The sequence below is a fragment of the Cervus elaphus genome, chromosome 4 (assembly GCF_910594005.1).
Source record: "Cervus elaphus chromosome 4, mCerEla1.1, whole genome shotgun sequence".
In the NCBI taxonomy this organism is placed as follows: Eukaryota; Metazoa; Chordata; class Mammalia; order Artiodactyla; family Cervidae; genus Cervus; species Cervus elaphus.
This window is the reverse complement of record NC_057818.1, coordinates 51,347,550-51,370,243: the sequence shown is the minus strand read 5'-3', so window position 1 is coordinate 51,370,243 and position 22,694 is coordinate 51,347,550. Positions and strand designations below refer to the sequence as shown.

The 22,694-nt window shown below is 58.6% G+C and overlaps 1 protein-coding gene across 1 annotated transcript in view; it reads left to right on the top strand.

Moving 5' to 3' along the window:
• The window catches only part of MEGF8 (multiple EGF like domains 8), a 41,216-nt gene that overhangs the window by 7,734 nt on the left and 10,788 nt on the right, over window positions 1-22,694 (top strand). The window contains exons 4-34 of the mRNA XM_043899272.1: window positions 409-589; window positions 675-763; window positions 1,398-1,813; window positions 2,260-2,405; window positions 2,538-2,660; window positions 4,681-4,835; window positions 5,134-5,253; window positions 5,598-5,742; window positions 5,836-5,999; window positions 8,224-8,424; window positions 8,805-9,005; window positions 9,420-9,656; window positions 10,472-10,590; window positions 10,692-10,823; window positions 10,915-11,028; window positions 11,480-11,728; window positions 12,225-12,424; window positions 12,661-12,871; window positions 12,976-13,225; window positions 13,741-13,873; window positions 15,350-15,597; window positions 15,691-15,801; window positions 15,960-16,078; window positions 16,441-16,648; window positions 17,167-17,347; window positions 18,109-18,272; window positions 19,018-19,162; window positions 20,181-20,412; window positions 21,549-21,672; window positions 21,805-22,018; window positions 22,177-22,391. Of these exons, the coding sequence (XP_043755207.1) occupies window positions 409-589; window positions 675-763; window positions 1,398-1,813; window positions 2,260-2,405; window positions 2,538-2,660; window positions 4,681-4,835; window positions 5,134-5,253; window positions 5,598-5,742; window positions 5,836-5,999; window positions 8,224-8,424; window positions 8,805-9,005; window positions 9,420-9,656; window positions 10,472-10,590; window positions 10,692-10,823; window positions 10,915-11,028; window positions 11,480-11,728; window positions 12,225-12,424; window positions 12,661-12,871; window positions 12,976-13,225; window positions 13,741-13,873; window positions 15,350-15,597; window positions 15,691-15,801; window positions 15,960-16,078; window positions 16,441-16,648; window positions 17,167-17,347; window positions 18,109-18,272; window positions 19,018-19,162; window positions 20,181-20,412; window positions 21,549-21,672; window positions 21,805-22,018; window positions 22,177-22,391 (5,547 nt within the window). The remainder of the gene's footprint in view (window positions 1-408; window positions 590-674; window positions 764-1,397; window positions 1,814-2,259; window positions 2,406-2,537; window positions 2,661-4,680; window positions 4,836-5,133; window positions 5,254-5,597; window positions 5,743-5,835; window positions 6,000-8,223; window positions 8,425-8,804; window positions 9,006-9,419; window positions 9,657-10,471; window positions 10,591-10,691; window positions 10,824-10,914; window positions 11,029-11,479; window positions 11,729-12,224; window positions 12,425-12,660; window positions 12,872-12,975; window positions 13,226-13,740; window positions 13,874-15,349; window positions 15,598-15,690; window positions 15,802-15,959; window positions 16,079-16,440; window positions 16,649-17,166; window positions 17,348-18,108; window positions 18,273-19,017; window positions 19,163-20,180; window positions 20,413-21,548; window positions 21,673-21,804; window positions 22,019-22,176; window positions 22,392-22,694) is intronic.

Sequence of the window (22,694 nt, the reverse complement as noted above, 5' to 3'; positions counted from 1 at the left end):
CCATGCATGTCCAGCTCTGGGACTGGATCAGCTTCGAGCCCTCCCTGCCTTGACCTCCCCGGACCTGAGTTCTTGCAGCCCAGGCCGACCCTGACCTCACCACTGTTTTTTTTTCTCCAACCTGTCTCTCTGTCTGTCCTCGTTTTTCTTTCCGGGTCTTTTTCCTTTTCCTTTCTCTGCTGGTCTGGCTTCTTTTCTCCACTGCTCCGCCTCCCTCTGGGTGTGTCTCTGTGTCCATCTCTTTCTCCGTCTCCTTCCCGTCTCTCTCCTTGCCTCTCTGTTTTTCCATCGTCTCCTTTCGTGTTCATCTCTCTCCTCACTTTCTGCTCCGCCTGTCTCACTCTGGCTGTTGTCTCTGGTGCCTGTTTCTGTCTGTCTGTCCCTGCCTGTGTGTCCCCTTCCCCCCAGCACCTGGGACCGTGCCGCTGTGAGCCTGGTTTCCTGGGACGCGCCTGTGACCTGCACCTGTGGGAGAACCAGGGGGCTGGCTGGTGGCACAACGTGAGTGCCGGGGACCCCGCCTTCTCTGCCCGTATCGGGGCAGCCGGGGCCTTCCTGTCCCCACCGGGGCTGCTGGCTGTTTTCGGAGGTGAGCAGATGGCATATGATCTGAGTCTGGGGTCTGGAGGCCTGGCAGCCTGGGCCAGGGCCTGACACTGTCCTCCTCTCCACAGGCCAGGACCTCAACCGCGCCCTGGGTGACCTCGTCCTGTACAACTTCTCTGCCAACACCTGGGAGCGCTGGGACCTGAGCCCTGCCCCGGTATGGCCCCCACCTCTGCCCCGCCTGGGGGAGCCTGTCCACTCTGGGAGCCAGCCGGGGCATCCCAGTTGCTGTTCAGTCGCTCGGTCGTGTCTGACTCTTTGCGACCCCATGGACTGCAGCACGCCAGGCTTCCCCGTCCTTCATTATCTCCCCAAATTTGCTCAAACTTACGTCCACTGAGTCGACGCCGCCCCAGAGTGACCCTGTTACCCCGCACATCCCCAGCCCCTGCAGCTTTATGCAGGGTCACCGACCCCTCCCACTCGTGCTTTTCTTTCTTCTTCCTTTGTCTTCCTTTCTGCGTCTTCCCCTTCTGTTTTTGTCTCTGACTCTGCATCTCTGCTGTTTGGGTCTCTGCGCCTCCTGCCCTCTGGGTTGCATCTGACTCTCCTGGTCTCTGTCGTTTCTCGCTGACAGTTCCTCCTCTTCCTGTGTTTCTCTGCCACCCCTCTCTTTGTATTCGCACGTGTCCATCTCTCGGGGTCTCTCTTCTTTTCTCCCCTGGCGTGTGTCTGTCTGTCTCTCCGTCCTGCCCTGTCTCGGCATCTCCGTCTGGCTGGCCGTCCCTGTCCTTCTGGGTGGCACCGCCCGTTTCCCTCTCCATCTCTGCATCCTGGTCTCTTCCTCACAGGCTGCCCGTCACTCCCACGTGGCTGTGGCCTGGGCCGGCTCCCTGGTGCTGATGGGCGGTGAGCTGGCTGATGGCACCCTCACCAGCGACATCTGGGCCTTTAACCCGATGGGCGGTGGTCGCTGGGAGCTTCTGGCACCACCTGCCTCCAGTCCCTCGGGGCCGCCCGGCCTGGCAGGTCACGCGGCAGCCCTCGTGGACAACACCTGGCTCTATGTGTCTGGTGGCCGCACCCAGCACGACCTCTTCTCCTCCGGCCTCTTCCGTTTCCGCCTCGACGGCACCAGTGGGGGCTACTGGGAGCAGGTGATGCCAGCAGGTGGGCGGCCCCCTGCCGCCACCGGCCATTCCATGGTGTTCCATGCCCCCTCCCGTGCCCTGCTGGTTCATGGTGGACACCGGCCATCCACTGCCCGGTGAGTGACCTGCCCTCCACCCCCGCCTTGCAGAGCCGGGCCTGGCCCAACACCCCGGGCCTTTAGGCTTTAGCGGTCTTTGCCCATTGATAGACTCCTGCGGTCACTCAGCCTCCCCTTCCTTTCTTCCTTCACTCATTCATTTGCTCACCCACTCACCCATTCTCTACTCTGTCATCCAATCTCTTGGTCACATGCTTCCCCAAGCACGCCCACTCGCCGATCCATCCCCCTCACCTCTGCTTGGTGTCCAGCCCTGGCTAGATTATGCAGGGAACCCAGAGATCTGTCAGACTTGGGTCCTGCCCATGAGATGTTCCTAGTTCCAAGAGGATAAATATCTAGTAAAGCCAGTCTCAACCCTGGGGGATCATGACTCCTAAGAGCCCAGAGGAGGGAGAGAGGCCCTTCCTGCCCTGAGCCCCTCTCCCACCCCTCCCCGGCAGATTCTCTGTGCGGGTGAACTCCACCGAGCTCTTCCACGTGGATCGGCGCGTGTGGACCACCCTGAAGGGCCGGGATGGACTTCAGGGCCCACGGGAGCGAGCCTTTCACACGGCCAGTGTCCTGGGCAACTACATGGTGGTCTATGGTGAGGAGGCTGCCCATGCCCACCTGCCCACCTGCCTGCCTGCCAGGGGCCCACGTCTGAGCTGAGACCCCCTGCATGGATGCCCTCACCTCCCCCAGGCTGGCCAGCTGTGCCCCTCTCCTCCTTCCCCAGGGGGCAATGTGCATACCCACTACCAGGAGGAAAAGTGCTATGAAGATGGCATCTTCTTCTACCACCTGGGCTGCCATCAGTGGGTGTCAGGGGCCGAGCTGGCCCCTCCAGGAACTCCTGAGGGTGAGTGGCCCCTCTGTTTCTGTCGGGCTCCTGAGGGTCACATGTGCCCCCATAGTGATGTGGGGCTTTGGGCAGAAACCACCCGGTCCTGTTTGGAGCTGGCTTTAGGAGGCATGGCTGCACTGGAGGCAGGACCAGGGCATTGTTGCTGTGCAGATGGGAGACACGTTCAGTAGCATCAGATCTGGGTTGCAGTTGAGGTTTTGCCAGTTTTCAGTCGTCCCAGGGAACTGCCTCCAAAGAAGCGCCTTTCTCAAGGTCAGACAGTGGGCAGATGCTGAAGTGGAATGGCCGTTCCTCAACAACTTTTTGTGTAAAAGCCATCATTTAATCTCTCTGTACCTCAGCTTCCCCCTCTGAAAACTGTAATAACACTTAAACCTCTGGGCTCTGGTGAGAATAAATTGATAAAGCGAAGAACAAGTGAGCATCGTCCAGGAGGGGCCCAACACACCGTCCTAAGAGCGCAGGGCCAGAGGGCTCACCTGGAGGGCGCGTGGAGAAGCCTTTCAAGCTCAGGAGATCAGGGACAGCTTTGCAAATGGAAGAAAATCACAGGCCCTCTCCTCAGAAAGATACTTGTGTGCACAAGCCGGGTATATCCTTTCAGCGGGCTCTGGACTTCCCAGAGGCCCATCTGTTCTCCCCACCCTACTGAATAGAAGGGTGAGGACAAAGGACAAGCGTAAGAGAAGGGACAGTAACATTTAAGGGGTGGGCAGGAGGAGGGATCCGTAAGGAACTCTGTTTAACCGTCAGAAATAAAGCCTTGGCCTAGCATTGGAGGCCTCCAATCCCAGCCCACCTTTAGGCTCCCTCACTGGATAGACCAGAGTGTGAGGCTTCTGGAGGCCTCTTCTTTCTTTGTAGATTTTGATCCCTGGGCCAGGTCCCCTGCACTTACAGAGCATATAGGTACTCATCAGTCAGGACTCTTGGTTGTAAGTGACAGAAAGCCTACTGCTTAAGCAAAAAGAAGAATGTCTTGACTCCCTTGAGTGAAAACTGGCTGCAGGCTGGCCTGGATCCAGGTGCTCATGTGATGGCCTCGGCCATGTCTCTCTCCAGTTCTCAGCCTAGTTTCCTTCAGTCTCTGGCAGGTTTGCTTTTGTAGATGGTCACCAGCAGCTCTGCGATTATATTCACCCCTTTTAAAATGCCCGGAGAGGGGACAGATATATACCTATGACTGATTCATATTGATTTATGGCAGAAACCAACACAATATTGTAAAGCAATTATCCTTTAATTTAAAATGATTTTTTTAAAAATGCCTGGGAAGAAGACCGTATCTTTCCCCCAACAATAGTAGAAATTATGTTCCCTCCTTGAACTAGTCACTGACTCTGATCAGCCTGGGCTCAAGCCCCACTGCTGCCAGAGTCCAGGCCAGCTCGACTTGAGCCTTGGGGAATGTGAGTGGGAGGAGTGGTTTCCCAGAGGAAACGCAGAGGCTGTCCCTGGAGGAAGGCGGGTGTCAGGCAGATGAGAGCCAGGTAGCCCACCTCAGCTCCCCAAGGGCAAGGTTTCATTTACAGAGGAGGAAAGCAGGACTCAGAGAAATCCAGTCTCTCGCCCAAGGTCACACAACTAGTCAGCAGTTGATCTGTGATTTGAAAGCAAGGAAGTGGTTCAGTTCAGTTCAGTTCAGTCGCTCAGTCATGTCTGACTCTTTGCGACCCCATGAACCGCAGCTCGCCAGGCCTCCCTGTCCATCACCAACTCCCGGAGTCCACCCAAACCCATGTAAGGAAGTGGTAGACCCAGGATTTGAACCCAAGTCCTTCTGATCCCAGAGAGCATGCTCTGTCTGAAAGATGACTTGGGCAGTGGTGTGGGAGCTCCAGGAGATGAGAGAACTAGGGCCGGAGCAGGGCCAGGCAGGCTGGGAGCGCCTCGTTGGACGAGTGGGGTTGAAGCATGGGGGGCTCAGGGGTGGTCCTCTACGTGGGTAACCATGAAGGTGAGAGGGGGAGTTGTGGGGCGGTCTCATGTCCTTGAGGGGTCTATATTCTCCTAGGCCGAGCAGCGCCTCCCAGTGGCCGGTACTCACACGTGGCGGCTGTGCTTGGCGGCAGTGTCCTGTTGGTGGCCGGGGGGTACAGTGGCCGGCCCCGTGGGGACTTGATGGCCTACAAGGTGCCCCCCTTTGTGTTCCAGGCGCCTGCTCCAGACGTGAGCACTGGGGTGACAGGGAGAGGGTGGCTGGGGAGGAGGTGACCTGGTTCCCATGGTTAAGGGAAATTGTGTGGGGGTGGGTCCCAGGGAGAAGGGGAAGAGATCCCGAGGGCTGTAATAGGAGGGAGGTCAGACCCCAGGTCCGGGGGAGGAGGAATGGTGGTCCCTGGGGCTGAGGGCAGAGGTCCTCAATGTTCTGAGCAGTTGGGGTCCCCTGGGACCATCAAGGTGAGCGGGGGCGTGGGAGGAGGTGCTAGGTCTGAGTGCCCCGTCCTTCCTACCCACCTCTCTGCAGTACCACTTGGACTACTGCTCCATGTACACGGACCACAGCGTCTGCTCCCGAGACCCTGAATGCAGTTGGTGTCAGGGGGCCTGCCAAGCCGCCCTGCCTCCTGGGACTCCCTCGGGGGCTGTGAGTGACTGTCCTTGTTCTCTGTGCCCTAGCACAAGACCTGGTCCTCAGTGTCTTTTTCTGCCTAAACCAAGTCCAGACGGACTTTGCTGCGCGTGGGAGACTCATTTTCACACTTGAGATGGGCATTCCTGACCCTTGACCCTTTGACCCTCTTCCCCATCCTTTTGTGCTTCTGACTCTGTCCCTAGATTCCCCACCTGTGTCCTCTTGATCTTTCTGGTTCCAGCTCGGCTCTCAGTTCCTTTCTTCAATTTCCTGACCTTTTTCTGCCCCAAGACTCCTGAATCCTCGGTCCCTTAAGCTCCCGTGGGTGGTGACTGCCACGTATCCCTTCTCTGCAGTGTCCGGCTGCCAGCTGCCTGGGCCTGGGCCGTCTCTTGGGTGACTGCCAGGCCTGCCTGGCGTTCAGCAGCAGCGCGGCTCCCCCCCGGGGGCCCGGCGCCCTGGGCTGGTGCGTGCACAATGAGAGCTGCCTCCCTCGGCCTGGTGAGTGTCCAGTGGCAGCGTGGGGAGGGTGGTGGGGGGGGCGGCCCAGCACCGCACACCGACTCCCCTCTCCCGACCCTCCTGTTCCCACAGAGCAGGCCCGTTGCCGCGGGGAGCAGATCTCCGGCACCGTGGGCTGGTGGGGGCCCGCTCCTGTCTTTGTGACCTCCCTGGAGGCCTGTGTCACCCAGAGCTTCCTGCCTGGCCTGCACCTGCTCACCTTCCAGCAGCCGCCCAACGCCTCCCAGCCTGACAAGGTGGGGAAGCCGGGGTGAGGAGCCCAGCATGGAGTGTCGAAGGGCCTGGTCTTAAGAGTTCTCATTTTTTCAAATGGATCTTTTTTAAAAAATTGTTTTTATTTGTTTATTTATCTTTGGCTTTGGCTGTGCTGGGTCTTCATTGCCGCGTAGGCTTCTCTCTAGTTGCGGAGGGCAGAGGCTGCTCTCGAGTTACGGTGCACAGGCTTCTCACTGTGCTGGCTTCTCTTGTTGAGGAGCATGGGCTCTAGGGTGCATGCGCTTCAGTAGTCGCAGCGTGCAGGCTCAGTAATTGCAGCTCTCAGGGTCTAGAGCACAAGCTCAATAGTTGTGGCACAGGGGCTTATTTGCTCCATGGAATGTGGGGTCTTCCTGGACCAGGGATTGAACCTGTGTCTCCTGCATTGGCAGGTGGATTCTTTACCACTGAGCCACCAGGGAAACCCTCAAATGGACCTTTATCACTCTTGTGTTTACCCCTTAAGTCTTCACAGTCAAGGATCTGATTTTCCTTATTGACTTTTTTTTTTTTTTTCCAAAAACCTGTGGTGAGATAACACACAACATAAAATTTACCATTAGTGATATTTAGCACATGCACGATATTGTACAACTGTCACCACTCTCTAGTTCGAAAATATTTTTATAACCCCGAGGGGAAGCCCCAGATCCATTAAGGCATCACTCTCCACTCCTCCCTCCCTTTGGCCTCTGGCAACCACTAACCTTTTTCTGTATCTGGATTTGTTAACCCTGGATAGGTCGTACAATGGAAGCATATAATACATGGCCTTTTGTGTGTGGCTTCATCCACTCAGCAAACGTTTTCAAGGTTCATCCGTGTTGTGGCACGTGTCAGACCTTTATTCCTTTTCTAAAAAATTGTTTGTTTAGTTTTGGTTGTGCTGGGTCTTCATTGCTGTGGGCGGGCTTTCTCTAGTTGCAGTGAGGGGGATAGTCTTCATTGCAGTGCGTGGGCGTCTCATTGCAGCGCCTTCTCTTGTTGCAGAGCACAGGCTCGAGGTGCATGGGCCTCAGTAGTTGCCTCGTGCAGGCTCAGCAGTTTTGGCGTGTTTGTATTTCTTATCTATCCTTCCACAGTTTACCTATTCAAATACGAGTAAATTGATATTTAATTATTTTTTGTTTCTTGCGGAAAAAGTAACATGTCGTCTACACTGTACTGCCACTTTCCTTTTTTTCTTGGTGTATCCTGGCAAGTGTCCCATAGCAGAAGTTAGGAAACACTCTCTCTCTTTTTAACAGCTTCATAATATTCCATTTACATTCTAATGCCGTAGTGTTCTAGTTTATTTAAACAGTCTCCCATGGGCTTCCCAGGTGACCTAGTGATAAAGAATCTGCTTGCCAGTGCAGGAGACATAAGAGATACTGGTTTGATCCCTGGATTGGGAAGATCCCCTGGAGGAGGGCATGGCAACCCACTCCAGTATCCTTGCCTAAAGAATCCCATGGACAGAAGAGCCTGTTGGGCTATAGTTCATAGGGTCGCAAAGAGTCAGGCACGACTGAAGCAACTTAGCGTGCGTGTACCCATGGTGAATACTTGGGTTGTTCCCCCCTTTCACAGTTATAAAAACACATACTCGCAATAAATCATGTAATATGTCCATTGCTTTGACTGTTGGATCTGGACTCCTTTTTTTATCTTTTTAACTTATAACTTACATACGGGTTCATTTTTTTTTTTTTTTTTTTTTTTTTACGGGTTCATTTTACAACAAAGAACAGGATACACAGGGTGAGGTCCTGAAGGGTTCTGATCTTCTGTCCCCACGGAGTTGGGATGAGACATCTTCCTGGAACATGAATGTGTTCACTAACCTGTGACCTGGAAGTTCTCCAAACCCCCTAGTTAAGGGAGCTGGACTCTGAAGGGCTTCAGTGGAAAGATAGGATGTTGAGGAAGAAGCTGCTGAAAGGTCCAGGGCCCTGGAGCTTAATGAGAGGTGGAGATGAGCAGGGGCTAGGAGCCCGCTGTCTGCTGTCCGAGTTGGAGCCCAGCTCCCTTCCTAGAGTAATGATGGGTGAGCTGTCTGTCTCCCCTGCACCCCTGATCCTGGCCTCAGTCTCCCATTTAGTAAAACAGAGGAGGAGATTGGGTTGCCTGGTTTCTCCAGCTCGGATGTGGCTGGAGAGGCCTGAGGCCCCTGGGGCCGGGCAGAGAGGCCCTCATGCTCGCCTCCCGCCTCCACCGGCACAGGTCTTGATCGTCCGCAGCACGACCATCACCCTGACGCCGAGCTCAGAGACCGACGTGTCCCTGGTCTACCGTGGCTTCATCCACCCGCTGCTGCCGGGAGGCCCTGGGGGCTCTGGGGCTGAGGATGTGGCCGTGTGGGCCCGGGCCCAGCGCCTGCATGTGCTGGCCCGGATGGCCCGGGGCCCGGACACAGAAAACATGGTGAGAATGCCTGGGACACTCAGCGGGCTCTTTATGGTAAACACGGGGTGTAGGTGTGTGGCGGGGAGTAGGACTGGGGAGAAACTGGAGGCCTGGGATATATCCTTAGTGGAGGGAGGGCCGGAGAGGGGGTCTTCATTTGAACAGAATTGGAGGGGAATTTTAAAAAAGTGGAAGCTCTCAGTTACCGAGTCAGACTCCCCTGAGGAGAAGGTGGGTCGCTGGGAGGTTTGGGGGTGCTGGGAGGTTCTTAGGGTCTAAGGAACTCTGAGGCCCTCCTCTTCCCTGGAAGGGGTGGGTGCTTGGTGGGTTTGGGGCTCTTGGGGTTTTCAGGAGCCAGAGTGTGGGTGGCACGCTCAGGGGCCCCGTCTGTCCCCCAGGAGGAGGTGGGGCGCTGGGTGGCACAGCAGGAGAAGGAGACGAGGCGGCTGCAGCGCCCAGGGTCAGCTCGCCTCTTCCCACTGCCCGGCCGGGGCCACAAGTACGCAGTAGAGATCCGGGGCCAGCTCAACGGCTCAGCAGGCCCTGGGCACAGCGAGCTCACTCTGCTGTGGGATCGGACTGGCGTGCCAGGTGGCAGCGTGAGTACCCAGAGGCCCTGGACTTTCTGAACCCAGGGCCACGAGCTAGCTCCCTTGACCCTGACCTCTTACTTGTTGACTCCTGAACTCTGGGTCTTACCTTGAACCTCCCAGACCCCAGCATCTGACCTCCGGAGTCTGCTCTGGTCTCATATTCTGACCCCCGTCCATGTCTCTGACACCTCCCACCCTGACCTCACTGACCCCCTCCCTACTTTGACCTCTGATCTCTAGATTCTCTCAAACCCCAATCCCATTTCGTCTGCCAGTGTCCTAGATCCTGACTTTCTGCATGCCCAAATTCTCAACCTTGTCTCCGAACCCTTAAGTCTTTAGCTTCAAACACTGATCCCTATCCCAAACCTTGACCTGGAGCCTGGAGCCCTGACCTTCCTCTGACACCCCCACCCCCAGGAGATCTCCTTCTTCTTCCTGGAGCCCTACCGCTCGTCGGCCTGCGCCTCCTACTCCTCTTGCCTGGGCTGCCTGGCAGACCAGGGCTGCGGCTGGTGCCTGGCCAGCGCCACCTGCCACCTGCGCCAGAGCGGGGCCCACTGCGGGGATGCTGGGGCCGGCGGGTCCCTGCTCGTGCTGGTGCCTGCCCTCTGCCCGCTCTGCGAGGAGCATCGCGACTGCCACGCCTGCACCCAGGTGCCCACCAGGCCGCAGTGGGGAGGTCTCGGCACGGTCAGCCAGAGCAGGCGACTCAGCCGCGGGGGGAGGGACCCCAGGGCTGGCCAAGGGACCCTGTGGGTAGTGGTAAGGGTAGACAGCTGGGGCCCTTGTTAGGAGGTGAGAGTCAGGTGGGAGAGGGGCTGGAGAGCGGGCTTGACATAGTCATGACTCTGCATGTGGCAGGGGCTGGAGAACCCAGCTTGATGTCTCTGCACCAGAGGGGCCTTATCCGCTTGGACGCCGGAGCCCAAGAGCAGGTCTTCAGGCCTGCTGGCTCCAGAAGTTCAAGCCATGCATCAGCCATTCACCTCCTTCCATTCCACATCCTCATTTTCCCTGGAAGTTCATTCCTTGGGAGGGTTAAGGGAGCCTCAAGGGCTCCAGACTTTCATCCCCCACCCCTACCCTGGGCACTCAAGTCCCAAGAGGAAGGAGATCACCTTCCTGTCCCCACCGCACCCTCACCCCTCAGCTCAACAGAGGTCACTGAAGGGCCTTTTCTGTGCTCTTCTGAGCTGGTGCCAGCTCCTGGACCAGTGAGACTGGGCGGAGGGAGGGTGACCCCTTGCCCATCTCTGGATCTGGGAGATTGGGTCAGCCCCACCTGGACCACACAAAGTGGCACTACTGCCCCCAAAGTGAGCAGTGCGGGTCAGGCAGAACCCGTGGATCTCCCTGGCTGTGGGAGGGAGGCGGGCTTGGACCAGGGATCTGTGAGCCGGTGCTGGGGGGCTGGCGCCAGGAGGCCCAGGGGAAGGTTCAGCTGGGCTCTTCTTCCTCCATCCTCCCAGGACCCCTTCTGTGAGTGGCATCAGAGCACCAGCCGCAAGGGGGACGCAGCGTGCAGCCGGCGCGGCCGGGGTCGGGGTGCCCTGAAGAGTCCAGAAGAGTGTCCCCCACTCTGCAGCCAGTGAGCCCTGCTGGGCCCAGGGAGAGGGCGTGTGAGGGTGTGTGTGGGGGCCGGGCAGCGCCCTGACCCGGTCCCCCCCACCGTTCCCTGCCTGCCCCCAGGCGCCTGACCTGTGACGACTGCCTGGCCAACTCGAGCCAGTGTGCGTGGTGCCAGTCCACCCATACCTGCTTCATGTTCGCCGCCTACCTGGCCCGGTACCCGCACGGGGGCTGCCGAGGCTGGGACGACAGGTGCGGCCCGGGCGGCAGGGCTCCCGAAGGGGAGGGTGGAGGTGGGCGGGGTGGCGGTGGCTCGGGCAGCCTCACACCCGCCTCCCTGCAGCGTGCACTCAGAGCCTCGGTGCCGGAGCTGCGACCGCTTCCTGACCTGCCACGAGTGTCTGCAGAGCCACGAGTGTGGCTGGTGTGGAAACGAGGACAACCCCACGCTGGGCCGGTGAGGGTCGGGGGCTGGGGGCGGGGCCGGTGGGGGGCTCTCTGCCCACCCTGATTCTAACGGCCTCTTTGTTGTTTCTCTGCCCCTTGGCCTTTTTCTCTGTTCTTCTCCCCCTTTTCTCTCTCTCTCTCTTTCTCTCTCCTCCCTCCCAACTCTTTCCCTATTTCTGTGACTTGTTTTCTCTCATCTTCCCTTCTGTTTTCTTTCTTCTGACCTTTGTGTTTCTCTTCTGTCTCCCTTTTTCCGTATCCCCCTCTCTCCTGTCTTTTAAAATCATTTTTGCCTGGCTTTCCTGGTTTTTTCTCTGCCTCTCTTCCATTTCCCCTTCTGTCTCCATATTCATCTTTCTGTCTCTCTGATTTATCTCCTCTCCCTGTCGCTGTTTCTCTGTCTCTCTCTCCTTACCATGCCCCTCCACCCCAACTGCCTTCTTCAATCCCCCTGTCCGCAGTTGCCTCCAGGGTGACTTCTCAGGGCCTCTGAGTGGGGGGAACTGCTCCCTGTGGGTCGGGGAGGGCCTGGGGCTGTCTGTGGCCCTCCCCGCCCGCTGGGCGTATGCCCGCTGTCCGGATGTGGACGAGTGTCGCCTGGGCCTGGCGCGGTGCCACCTGCGGGCAACCTGCCTAAACACCCCCCTCAGCTACGAGTGTCACTGCCAGAGGGGCTACCAGGGCGATGGCGTCACTTACTGCAATCGCACGTGAGTGGGGCCTGGGTTTCCATGGAGATGTTGGCCCAGGGCGGGTACAGGCAGGGAGGCTGGGAGGAAGTGATCCTGGTGTCAGGCTGCCTTCCCTGGAGCCAGCCTCCCCAGTGAGCCTTGGGTTTTTACCTGGCAAAACAGGCCCTCATTAGAGCGACAGGGTCCTCACTGTTACACGGTTACTGTGGAGACGGGTCACCCTTGGACTGGAGGCCACAGTTGCCATAGAGATGGAGGAGGACCAAGTTGAAAGGGGTTCTCACAGAGAACAGATCACCAGTGGTGATATTTGGTTTCTATAGAGACAGGAGTTACTACACGTGATGGGGTTACCTTGGAGACAGGGCCACCCACGGAGTCCAGGATCCTGGAACAGGCAGTAGCTTCTGATGGTGTTGCCATGGATATACTGGGGTGGAGTGGGGAGAGGGGTGGATGCCTTGGGGGCTCCAGGCCTGCCCATCCTTCCCCCACCCCCACCACACCCCCTCAGGTGCTTGGAGGACTGTGGCCACGGTGTGTGCAGCGGCCCCCCAGACTTCACCTGCGTGTGTGACCTGGGCTGGACGTCGGACCTGCCCCCTCCCACGCCTGCCCCCGGCCCCCCCGCACCCCGCTGTTCCCGGGACTGTGGCTGCAACTTCCACAGCCACTGCCACAAGCGGGGGCCCGGCTTCTGCGACGAGTGCCAGGGTGAGCAGCCAGCTGCTAGCCTCAGGCACCTCCCCGGGGTTCCTGAGTCCCCACCCCCAGCTCCAGGTCCCTCGGTCCCACTGCCTGTTCAGCGCCCGCCCTCCCTCTGGGATCTGCACTTCCTCCTTAGTCTGGGTACCAGTTGCCCCGCTTTGAGCCAGCTGGGGTCAGAGAGGGTCGGGCTCCTTCCTGCCTTGGCCCCTGACCCTGCCTCCTGCCCACCGGGCCCTCCACAGACTGGACGTGGGGGGACCACTGTGAGCGGTGCCGGCCTGGCAGCTTCGGGAATGCCACGGGCTCCGGCGGCTGTCGGCCCTGCCAGTGCAATGGGCATGGGGACCCTCGCCGAGGCCACTGTGACAACCTCAGCGGGCTCTGCTTCTGCCAGGACCACACCGAGGGTGCCCACTGCCAGCTCTGCTCCCCTGGCTACTATGGGGACCCTCGGTGAGCCAGGGGCCAGCCAGGCCGGGGTGGGGGCAGGGTGGGTTTAAGCACGTGCTGGGCCTGGGCGGGACTGGTCTGACGCTGCCTCTCCTCTCTCCCCCCAGGGCAGGTGGCTCCTGCTTCCGGGAGTGTGGGGGTCGTGCCCTCCTCACCAACGTGTCCTCAGTGGCCCTGGGCTCACGCCGGTTTGGGGGGCTCCTGCCTGCAGGTGGTGGGGCAGCAAGAGCGGGGCCAGGCCTGTCCTATTGTGTGTGGGTTGTCTCAGCCACTGAGGTGCTGCAGCCCTGTGCCCCCGGGACCCTCTGTCCCCCGCTTACCCTCACCTTCTCCCCCGACAGCAGCACCCCATGCACGGTGAGCACCAGGGGCGCTCATGACAGGCCCATGTTCCCCCACCCAGTGGGAATCTTCAGACAGACCCTGGCCCCCATGTCCCTGCTTTTTCATCCATCAAACTCCCAACTCTATTCCTCAGGCCCCTAGCCCTCTGTTCCTCAGCCTACAGACCCTCCCACTTCCCAGGCTGCCTCCTGTTTCCTGGACCCCAGTTTTCCATTCCCCAGTCTAGGCATGGTAAACGTTTGTACCTTGAGTGCCAACTCTGATGGATTGGTAGTGGCTGCCAGGATCTGTGCATTGAGAAAGAGCCTCCATGCACGAGTGCCTGATTGATTAACCATGTCTGCTGTCAACACAGGCGTAGGAATGGTGGCCTCCATGCCACAGCGTGACAGTCAAACTAGGTGGTTCAAGCAGCTTTTGCCCCTGTCTCAGATTGCCCTCTCTTTTTGAGCTCCTCTCCTCCCAGACCCCAAGCATCGCTCTCTCTTCCCCATCATCCACTGATCCTCGACTCCTCACCTCTCCAGCTGAGCTACGTCCTGGCCTTTGATGGATTCCCACGCTTCCTGGACACCGGTGTCGTCCAGTCGGACCGTAGCCTCATCGCTGCATTCTGTGGCCAGCGGCGGGACCGGCCCCTCACTGTGCAGGCCCTGTCGGGTATGGGCACTGGGGGAATGGGACCGCTGTCCTGGACTGTCCTTTGTCCATGTACCTTGCTGCCTGAGGTGGGCTCAGGACCCAGCCTGACTGTCCCAGCCACTGACTTGCTGGGTGACACAATTCCTTGCCACCTCTGGGTCGCAGTTTCTTCAGCTGAAGATTGTACTGGCTGGGTTGTGTCTCTGGAAAGAAGGTTCAAGTGGGGGACACAGAATGTAGCTGGTGTGGGGGCCCCCAAGCATCTCTCTCCTCAGCCTAGTGGTTCTCAACCAGGAGTGACTTTGCCCCTTGGGGTATTTAGCTGTGTCTGGAGATGTTCTGATTATCACAATTGGAGGTACTACTGGTTTCCCATGGGTAGGGGTATCTTCCACGGGTGGGGGCTGGAGACCCTACTCTGCAGTGAAAGGGCCCGTGTTTGGAAATGCTTCTCTTCATGTTGTAAAACCAAGTGGCTGCAAGGCTGTGAGAGGGCAGAGTTGGGAGTTGTTCCTGCTGGTGAAGGCACGTGAGCCCAGACCCTGCACAGCGAGCTGCTAGAGCTGAGTGGTCATCTCTGTCATTTCACCCAGCGAGTGTTTACTGAGCACCCAGCTGTCAAGCTGGGCCTGCCTGGGCTCCGTGCTGGGCGTGTTGAAGGGAACCAGGGACACAGGCGCTGCCTTCATGGATTCACAGCAGAAGGGGACGTGACAAACAGCAGTGAACAAATTATAGTCAGAATAGTCACACTTTTTTGAGAAGGGACGAGAGGAAATGGAAAGGACTGGGGACCTGGCCTGTCTGGGGAGGTGAGGAGGGATTCTTTGCAGAAGTGAAATTTCACTTGAGGCCTGAAGGGGGCAGTGTTGGCAAGGACGACTACTGAGGGAGGCATAGCAGATGCCCAGGCTCTGAGACTTGGTGGTAAAGAATCGGCCTGCCAATGCAGGAGATGCAGGTTCGATCCCTGGGTCAGGAAGATCCCCTGGAGAAGGAAATGGCAACCCACTCCAGTATTCTTGGCTGGAAAATCCAGTGGACAGAGGAACCCTGCAGGCTACAGTCCATGGGGTCGCAAAGAGTCAGACATGACTTAGCGACTAAACAACGACGACAACAACTTCCTATTCTGAGAATAAGAAGCTGGTCAGTGGTGCTGGAGTGCAAAGAGCTGGGAGGGTGGGAGGTGATGAGGTCAGAGAGCCTGTAGGCCTACTGACTCTCTTTATTTTTAAAAAATATTTATTTGGCTGCACTGGGTCTTAGTTGCAGCACAAGCTTAGTTGCAGCATATGAGCTGTTAATTAGCAGCATGCAGTTAATTGTGGCATGTGGGATCTAGTTCCCTGATCAGGGATCGAACCCATGCCCCCTGCATGGGGAGCGTGGAGTCTCAACCACTGGACCACCAGGGAAGCCCAATCCCTGTCTCTTTAAATATCACTTTGTTACGACCTTGTTGACAAGCCTCTGGACTTTCTCCTCCAACAGGGCTGCTGGTACTGCACTGGGAGGCCAACGGCTCCTCATCCTGGGGCTTCAATGCCTCTGTGGGTTCTGCCCGCTGTGGGTCAGGAGGCCCCGGGAGCTGCCCTGTCCCCCAGGAGTGTGTGCCCCAGGATGGGGTCCCAGGTGCTGGACTCTGCCGGTGTCCCCAGGGCTGGGCTGGCCCGCACTGCCGCATGGCTGTGTGTCCTGAGAACTGTAATGCCCACAACGGGGCGGGGACTTGTAACCAGGTACGGGTAGAAGAGAGCAAGCCAGGTGGGACGGGGCAGGGGTGGGGGTGGTAATCAGGGCAACCCCCCCCAGCTGCTTCTGTTGCCCCCCAGAGCCTGGGCTTGTGCGTCTGTGCTGAAGGCTTCGGGGGTCCTGACTGTGCCACGAAGCTGGATGGCGGGCAGCTGGTCTGGGAGACCCTCATGGACAGCCGCCTCTCCGCCGTGAGTTATGGGCGCCATTCCCCAGGGAGTGCCGTGCAGCCCACCTCCTGGATCCTTCTCCCCGCTCCACTCCCCAGACTACCCCCAGAGACCCTGTACCCAGCCTGTCACTTGGTAATGACCTCACCTGAGCCCTCCTGTCCGCACCCCACCCCAAGGACACCGCCAGCCGCTTCCTGCACCGCCTGGGGCACACGATGGTGGAGGGACCTGATGCCACCTTGTGGATGTTTGGGGGCCTGGGCCTGCCCCAGGGGCTGCTGGGAAACCTGTATAGGTGAGGATGGCCCTGGGGAGGTGGGACACCTGAATGACAAAAGGTCACCTTAGGGGTTGCTGAGATGCCTGTCTAAGAGTCCTGTGGCTGGAGGGGGGAGGTGTGCAGAAAAATCTCCACGAGTGCAGGATACCCCAAAGGATGCTGGGACGCTTGTCACAGGAGGCTTACCTCAGGGGCTGGGGTGCTTACTGGTGTATTACTAGTGGTGATACCCCAGAGGATGGTACAGTGATTGGGGTACCTGCCAAGGTGGGGGGTGATGCCAGGGGATGCTGGGGTACCAGTGGGGGAACATCACCCCAGGGGTTTATGGGCTGACTGCCACATAGTGAGGCTGCCTTTTTGCATCTTGGCCCCAGGTACTCAGCGAGTGAACGGCGGTGGACACAGATGTTGGCAGGAGCCGAGGATGGGGGCCCAGGCCCCTCCCCTCGCTCTTTCCACGCTGCTGCCTACGTGCCTGCTGGCCGTGGGGCCATGTACCTACTGGGGGGGCTCACAGCTGGGGGCGTCGCCCGGGACTTCTGGGTCCTCAACCTCACCACCCTGCAGTGGCGGCAGGAGAAGGTGAGCATCTCAATCCTCAGGTCCCCACAGCCAGGCTCCAGCAGAGATGGCAAGAGCAGCTCCAGCCATCCTTGCCCCCAGAGGAGGACGCTTCCTCCTGGGGCCCCAGCACAAGTCCCAGAAGTTGAATTTCCTTGGCCGTCTTGGGTCACACTTAATTCCTGAGCCAGTCCCCAGCCTAGGGGATGTGACCCTCTGGGTGGCCAGGCCGGAACACAGTCCCCTTGTCGAGCTGGTACACTCAGCCCTGTGCAGGCAGAGTAAGAGTCAGGGAGCAAGGGCTTCCCGAAGGAACCCCGGGCTATTCCCACCTGAAGAAGTGACACCAAGCAGGCAGAAATAGTGACAGGTCTGCTGCTCGCCTGCCGGGACCATGACTGGTGGGAAGGCCTGGGGTTGACCCGTTCCCCCTTAGCGGTTCAAGGGGAGAATGGGGAGCTCTGAGCCTTGCTTCTACCCACAAAATGATCCCTGACCTCTGCCCCTCTCCTTGGTGACCTCCACCCTTCATCCCCCAGGCCCCTCAGACTGTGGAGCTGCCAGCCGTTGCTGGTCACACGCTTACTGCCCGCCGAGGCCTATCTCTGCTCCTGGTGGGTGGTTACTCCCCGGAAAATGGCTTCAACCAGCAGCTGCTTGAGTACCAGCTGGCGACTGGCACCTGGGTGTCCGGGGCTCAGAGCGGGACGCCCCCCACAGGTGGGCCTGGGGACAGGGCTCGGCGTGGGGTCTGGGCACAGCACTTTTGACTCTCGACCGTCCGCTCTACCCCCTCCTGTACTGTGTGGTCACCGCCCCCTACACCTGTTGTCTCCCTGTGTACCATCACCCACACCCCTTCTCAGGATGCTGTCTTTTGAGAAGTTCAGTTTCTCTACTTACCCCTCAGACTTCATGAGAAGCTGCCCACCTCCTGCCTAGTAGCAGTGGGACACTTTCCCTTTCCCAGGCCCTAGAACACTGCCCCTCAGGTATTTTCCTTTCTCTCCCTCTCTTTCTTTCTTTCGCTACGCCGGATCTTAGTTGTAGCACATGGGATCTTTCTATGTGGCACACGGACTCCCTAATAGTGGCGCACAGGCTCAGTAGTTGCAGCTGAGGGCTCTAGTTCCATGGCCTGTGGGGTCTTTGTTCCCCACCCAGGGATCAAACTCTCATCCCTTGCTTTACAAGGTGGATTCCCAGCCACTGGACCAGCAGGGAAGTCCCTCTCCTTCTGCATTCTTTGATCTCTGTCCCCAAGGTCCCTCTGGCCACCTGCCTCCCTCTTCCCTTTCCCAGAGTCTCAGTGGCTGTCCTTTAGCACCGAAGGGAGAGGGAGGGGTTGAGAAAGGCTCCCCGGTCTCCAGCGTCAGGGCCTGGTTGGGTGGTGTCGTGGTCACGAGGAGGGGAGCCCGGGGGGCCTTCTTGATCCCCAGCCCTTCCCCCAGCCTCTGTGCTCGCTCTCCTCGCACCCCTAGGTCTCTACGGTCACTCCGCTGTGTATCACGAGGCCACCGACTCCCTCTACGTGTTTGGGGGTTTCCGCTTCCACGTGGAGCTGGCAGCCCCGTCCCCTGAGCTCTACTCCCTGCACTGCCCTGACCGCACCTGGAGCCTGCTGGCCCCTTCTCAGGGAGCAAAGGTCAGAAAAAAGGGCCAGACAGATGAGTCAGCGGGGGCAGGGGGAGTGCCCCCTCCTTTCCCAGTGCCCCAGGGAGTGGCTCAATCCCGGATTCCTACTCCGCCTCCTTTCCAGTCCCCCCCTCCCCCAAGTCTCCCCTTCTATCTGACCTGGAGGTCACAATCAACCACCAGGAGGTCAGAGGCCTGGGTTCTGACCTGGTGCTCCCACTTCCGGGTGTGGCCCAGACAGGCCCCTCCCCTTCGTGGCGCCCCCGGCTATGAAACAGGGAGCTGAGGTTTCTTGTGCCTCTGCCTCCAAGGCCAAGGGAGTCAGTGTGAGTGAGAGCAGGAAACCTGGGTGCCTAGAGACAGCCGCATTTTCCATCCATGAACAAGTTTCCAAGCCCTTCTTGGGGCTAGACTGCAAGGGAGATGGAAGTATGAGCCCCAGCAGGAGAACCCCAGTCCAGCTGGCGAGGTCACACAAGAAACCAGGGGTTCATCTCAAGCCATCCAGGCTGGCTTTCTGGGGAACAGCATGGAGCATGAGGGTTCTGGGGGTTCACGAAAAGGGGATGGCTCTAGAGGCGGCTCTGAGGAACAAGGGAGATTTCCTGGAGGAAGGAGTGAGATTTGAGGAAGGTTAGGGTTGGGTGGGCTGGCAGGGGCTGGGGCGTGGGGAGATTTGGGGTGGCAGGTGGGCTGAGAGGGAGCAGAGGACTGTGGGCCCTCACAGGCCACCCTGCCGCGTGTCTCTGCAACAGCCCCGGCCACGACTCTTCCACGCCTCGGCCTTGCTAGGGGACACCATGGTGGTCCTCGGGGGGCGCTCCGAACCCGACGAGTTCAGCAGTGACGTGCTGCTTTACCTGGTCAACTGCAACACCTGGCTCCTGCCCGACCTCATCGGTGAGTCCGCCGCCCTCCCCGGAGGCCCCGGGACAACCAGGGGGCGCTCTGGCCTGGCCTGAGACCCCGACTCATTGGCAGTCACGTGGACCCCTTCAGACCAACAGGCAAAGCTTTGGTCTTCTCCACATTATCTCAACACCCACGGAAGCACCCTTCTTCCTTTTTTTTTTTTTAGGAATGTTTTAAATTCTGATTATGAAGTCGTGGTAGATAATTCATAAAATAGGAAGAAAAGCATCCCCCATAATCCCATTCTCTAGAGATGGCTGTCATATGTGAGGGTGTTTCCTTTCAGTTCATAGGCTGGCAAGGGGCTGTATCTTGCCTTTGTGTTTCACTTGACCATTGTAAGTGATTGACTGGGTTTCTGGGTCTGTCTCCTTTTCATTTTGTTTCTCTCTCTGTCCCTCTGTCTGTAGTTCTCTTTTGCTTTTAATCTGTCTTTTCCACCACTCTGTGACTGTTTTTTTTTTTTTTTTAGGATTTAAAAAAGTGTAGGTGCTCTGTGATGACCTAGATGGGTGGGAGGGAGGTCCGAGACGGAGGGGATGTATGTATACGTGTAGCTGCTTCACTTCCTTATACAGCAGAAACAAACACAACATTGTAAAGCAGTTACACTCCAATAAAAATGCATTTAAAAAATAAAAATTTAGGGGAAATCACGTAATGAAATTCGCCACTGTAAGATGAACCGTTAAGTGACATTCAGTACCTTCACAGTATTGTTCACCCACCACCGTAGTCTGGTTCCAGAAAATTTGCCTGTTTTATTCCACTCTCTCTGTTCCTTTTTCCTGTTGATGTGTCTCTGTCCCTCTTTCCGTCTTGCTGTGTGTGTCTGATTCTCTTGTTCCGTTTGGCCTTGTCTATCTTCTCTCTGCCTTTTCTTGTCCGTCTCTGCTCTTCTTAGACCATCTCTCTGCCCAGCATCCCTCTCTTGACTGGCTCCTGTGTGTGAATCTCTGCCTCCAGTCACCTGTTCTCTCTCTCTGAACTTTCTGTCTTTCCCCAGGCCCAGCCTCCGTGGGACCGCCAATGGAAGAGTCTGTGGCCCATGCTGTGGCCGCGGTAGGGGGTCGCCTGTATATCTCAGGAGGCTTTGGGGGAGTGGCCCTGGGCCGCCTGCTGGCCCTGACCCTGCCCCCTGACCCCTGCCGCCTGCTGCCCTCGCCCGAAGCTTGTAACCAGACTGGGGCCTGTACCTGGTGCCATGGGGCCTGCCTGTCCGGGGACCAGGCCCACAGGTAACCATGGAGACTGACAGCACCTGGGTGGGTGGTACTGGTGCCGTCCAAAGGGGGTTCTGTGCTGGGCCAGGCTTGTTGGGGAGCCCTCAGTAAGGTACTGTCTGGTTGGGACACCAGCTGCCCTGGGAGAAGGGCCAGCTCATCATAGGTGGGGCAGGCTTGGGGAGCGCCCGAGTGGGACCTGTTAGTGGGCTGGGGCAGCTGAGTCTAAACTGGGCCCCAAATGACCAGTTTAGGGTCATTTAGACCACAAAGATTCAAAGTAGGGCTGGGTCTAGTGGCTTTTAGAAACACCTGAGTTGGGGAAGACTGAGACTGGAGAGGTGGGTGGGCCTGCTCAGAGAGGGCTCCCAGGGCCCAGCCGCCCTGGGCTCTGTCCAGCTCCGGAGACTCCTCGTCTGTAGTTTGGGAATCCAGGCATCTCAGGAGGCTGAACGTGCTTTGCTGGCTTTAGCACAGACTGTATTGGCCGCAGTGACCCTTTGCTGACGTCAGGCTACTAATGGGCTTCATTTTGTCCCATTACATGTGTCACCGTGTTTACTACAGAATATTATAGGCTCTGATTTTTAGGGTGCTCCCCCAGACTTTGCTAGGGGTGTTACATAACAGTGGGTACACCCACTGCTTTTCTAAAACCTAGAAAATTCTGAAACGTGTATGCCTTCAAGGATTTTGAGTCAGGGATTGCAAGCCTCCACGTGGGTGATGGGGAGTCACCGAAGGGGTGAGCAGGAGAGGGCAGGGGTGGGCTCGTGGAGGAGGAGGGGATGGGGAGGGGAGGCTGCAAGTGTAGGCCTGAGAGGAGGAGCCTTGAGCTTGGCGGGGGGCTGCAGGGGTCGGTTAGGAGGGGGTGGTCAGGGAAGAATTTAGGAGGAAGAGGCCTCCATGGGTGGAGGGCCAGGAGGACATGGGGTGTTGTCCAGTGTCTCTGGCCTGGGATGACAGGTGGCCATGGGATCATCACCAAGTGAGCTCAGGAGGGGCCGGTCTGGGAGGCCTGTGCTGAGACCAGTTGGAATGGACCTGCGGGGCCTTTAGACCAGTGTCCAGGAGGCACCAGGGAGGGGCACCGGGTGCGGGGAGGATGGAGCCTGGCTGAGCGTGATGGGCCAGGCCTCCCACCTCCCCAGGCTGGGCTGTGGTGGCGCCCCCTGCTCCCCTATGCCCCACTCCCCCGAGGAATGTCGGCGTCTGCGTACCTGCGGCGAGTGCCTGGCCCGCCACCCCAGGACCCTGCAGCCTGGAGATGGAGAGGTGAGTGATGGGGGAGGGGGGAAAGCGTTTCAGGAACCACGGGGCTCTCCACCTGGGATCAGGTGGCAGGAACTGAGACTGGGGGGGTGCCGGGGGCCCTGACAACCCTTCTGAGCCAGTACCTCCCCCCAGGCCTCTGCCCCCCGCTGTAAGTGGTGTACCAACTGCCCCGAGGGTGCCTGCATTGGGCGCAACGGGTCCTGCACCTCAGAGAACGACTGTCGCATCAACCAGCGCGAGGTCTTCTGGGCCGGGAACTGCTCGGAGGCCGTGTGTGGGGCGGCCGACTGCGAGCAGTGCACCAGGGAGGGCAAGTGCATGTGGACACGGCAGTTCAAGAGGACGGGTGAGCGCCGAGGCCTGGTCCCCGCGGGGAGAGTCTGGGGGGGCCTGGACTCCTGCTCCAGGGATGCCAGGGGCTCGGGGGCCTGGTCTGAGGGAGGAGGTGGGGGGCGGGCAAGGGACCCAGACCCACTCCTTGATCCCTGCGCCCCCCAACCTCAGGGGAGACCCGCCGCATCCTTTCGGTGCAGCCCACCTACGACTGGACGTGCTTCAGCCACTCGCTGCTGAACGTGTCCCCGATGCCGGTGGAGTCCTCACCCCCGCTGCCCTGCCCCACACCCTGCCACCTCCTGCCCAACTGCACCTCCTGCCTGGACTCCAAGGGTGCTGACGGGGGCTGGCAGCACTGTGTCTGGAGCAGCAGCCTCCAGCAGGTACCACACCCTGGCAGGGTGTGTGGGTGGCCCTCCCCTCACCCCCACATTCACCTTTCTCCCCACCGCCGCCTCTGCCCCACGTCCTCCTCCATCTCCTTAGGTCTGCTCCCACCATCACACTTCTTCTTCCTTCCCACTTTCTCTCCCCACATCTCTTTCTTCCTTCTTTGCCTTTTTTTTTTTTTTTGGCCACGCCACGGGGCTTGTGGGGTCTTAGTTCCCCAACTAGGGATTGAACTTGTGCCCACAGCCGTGAAAGCACAGAGTCCTAACCACTGGACCACCAGGGAAGTCCCTGAG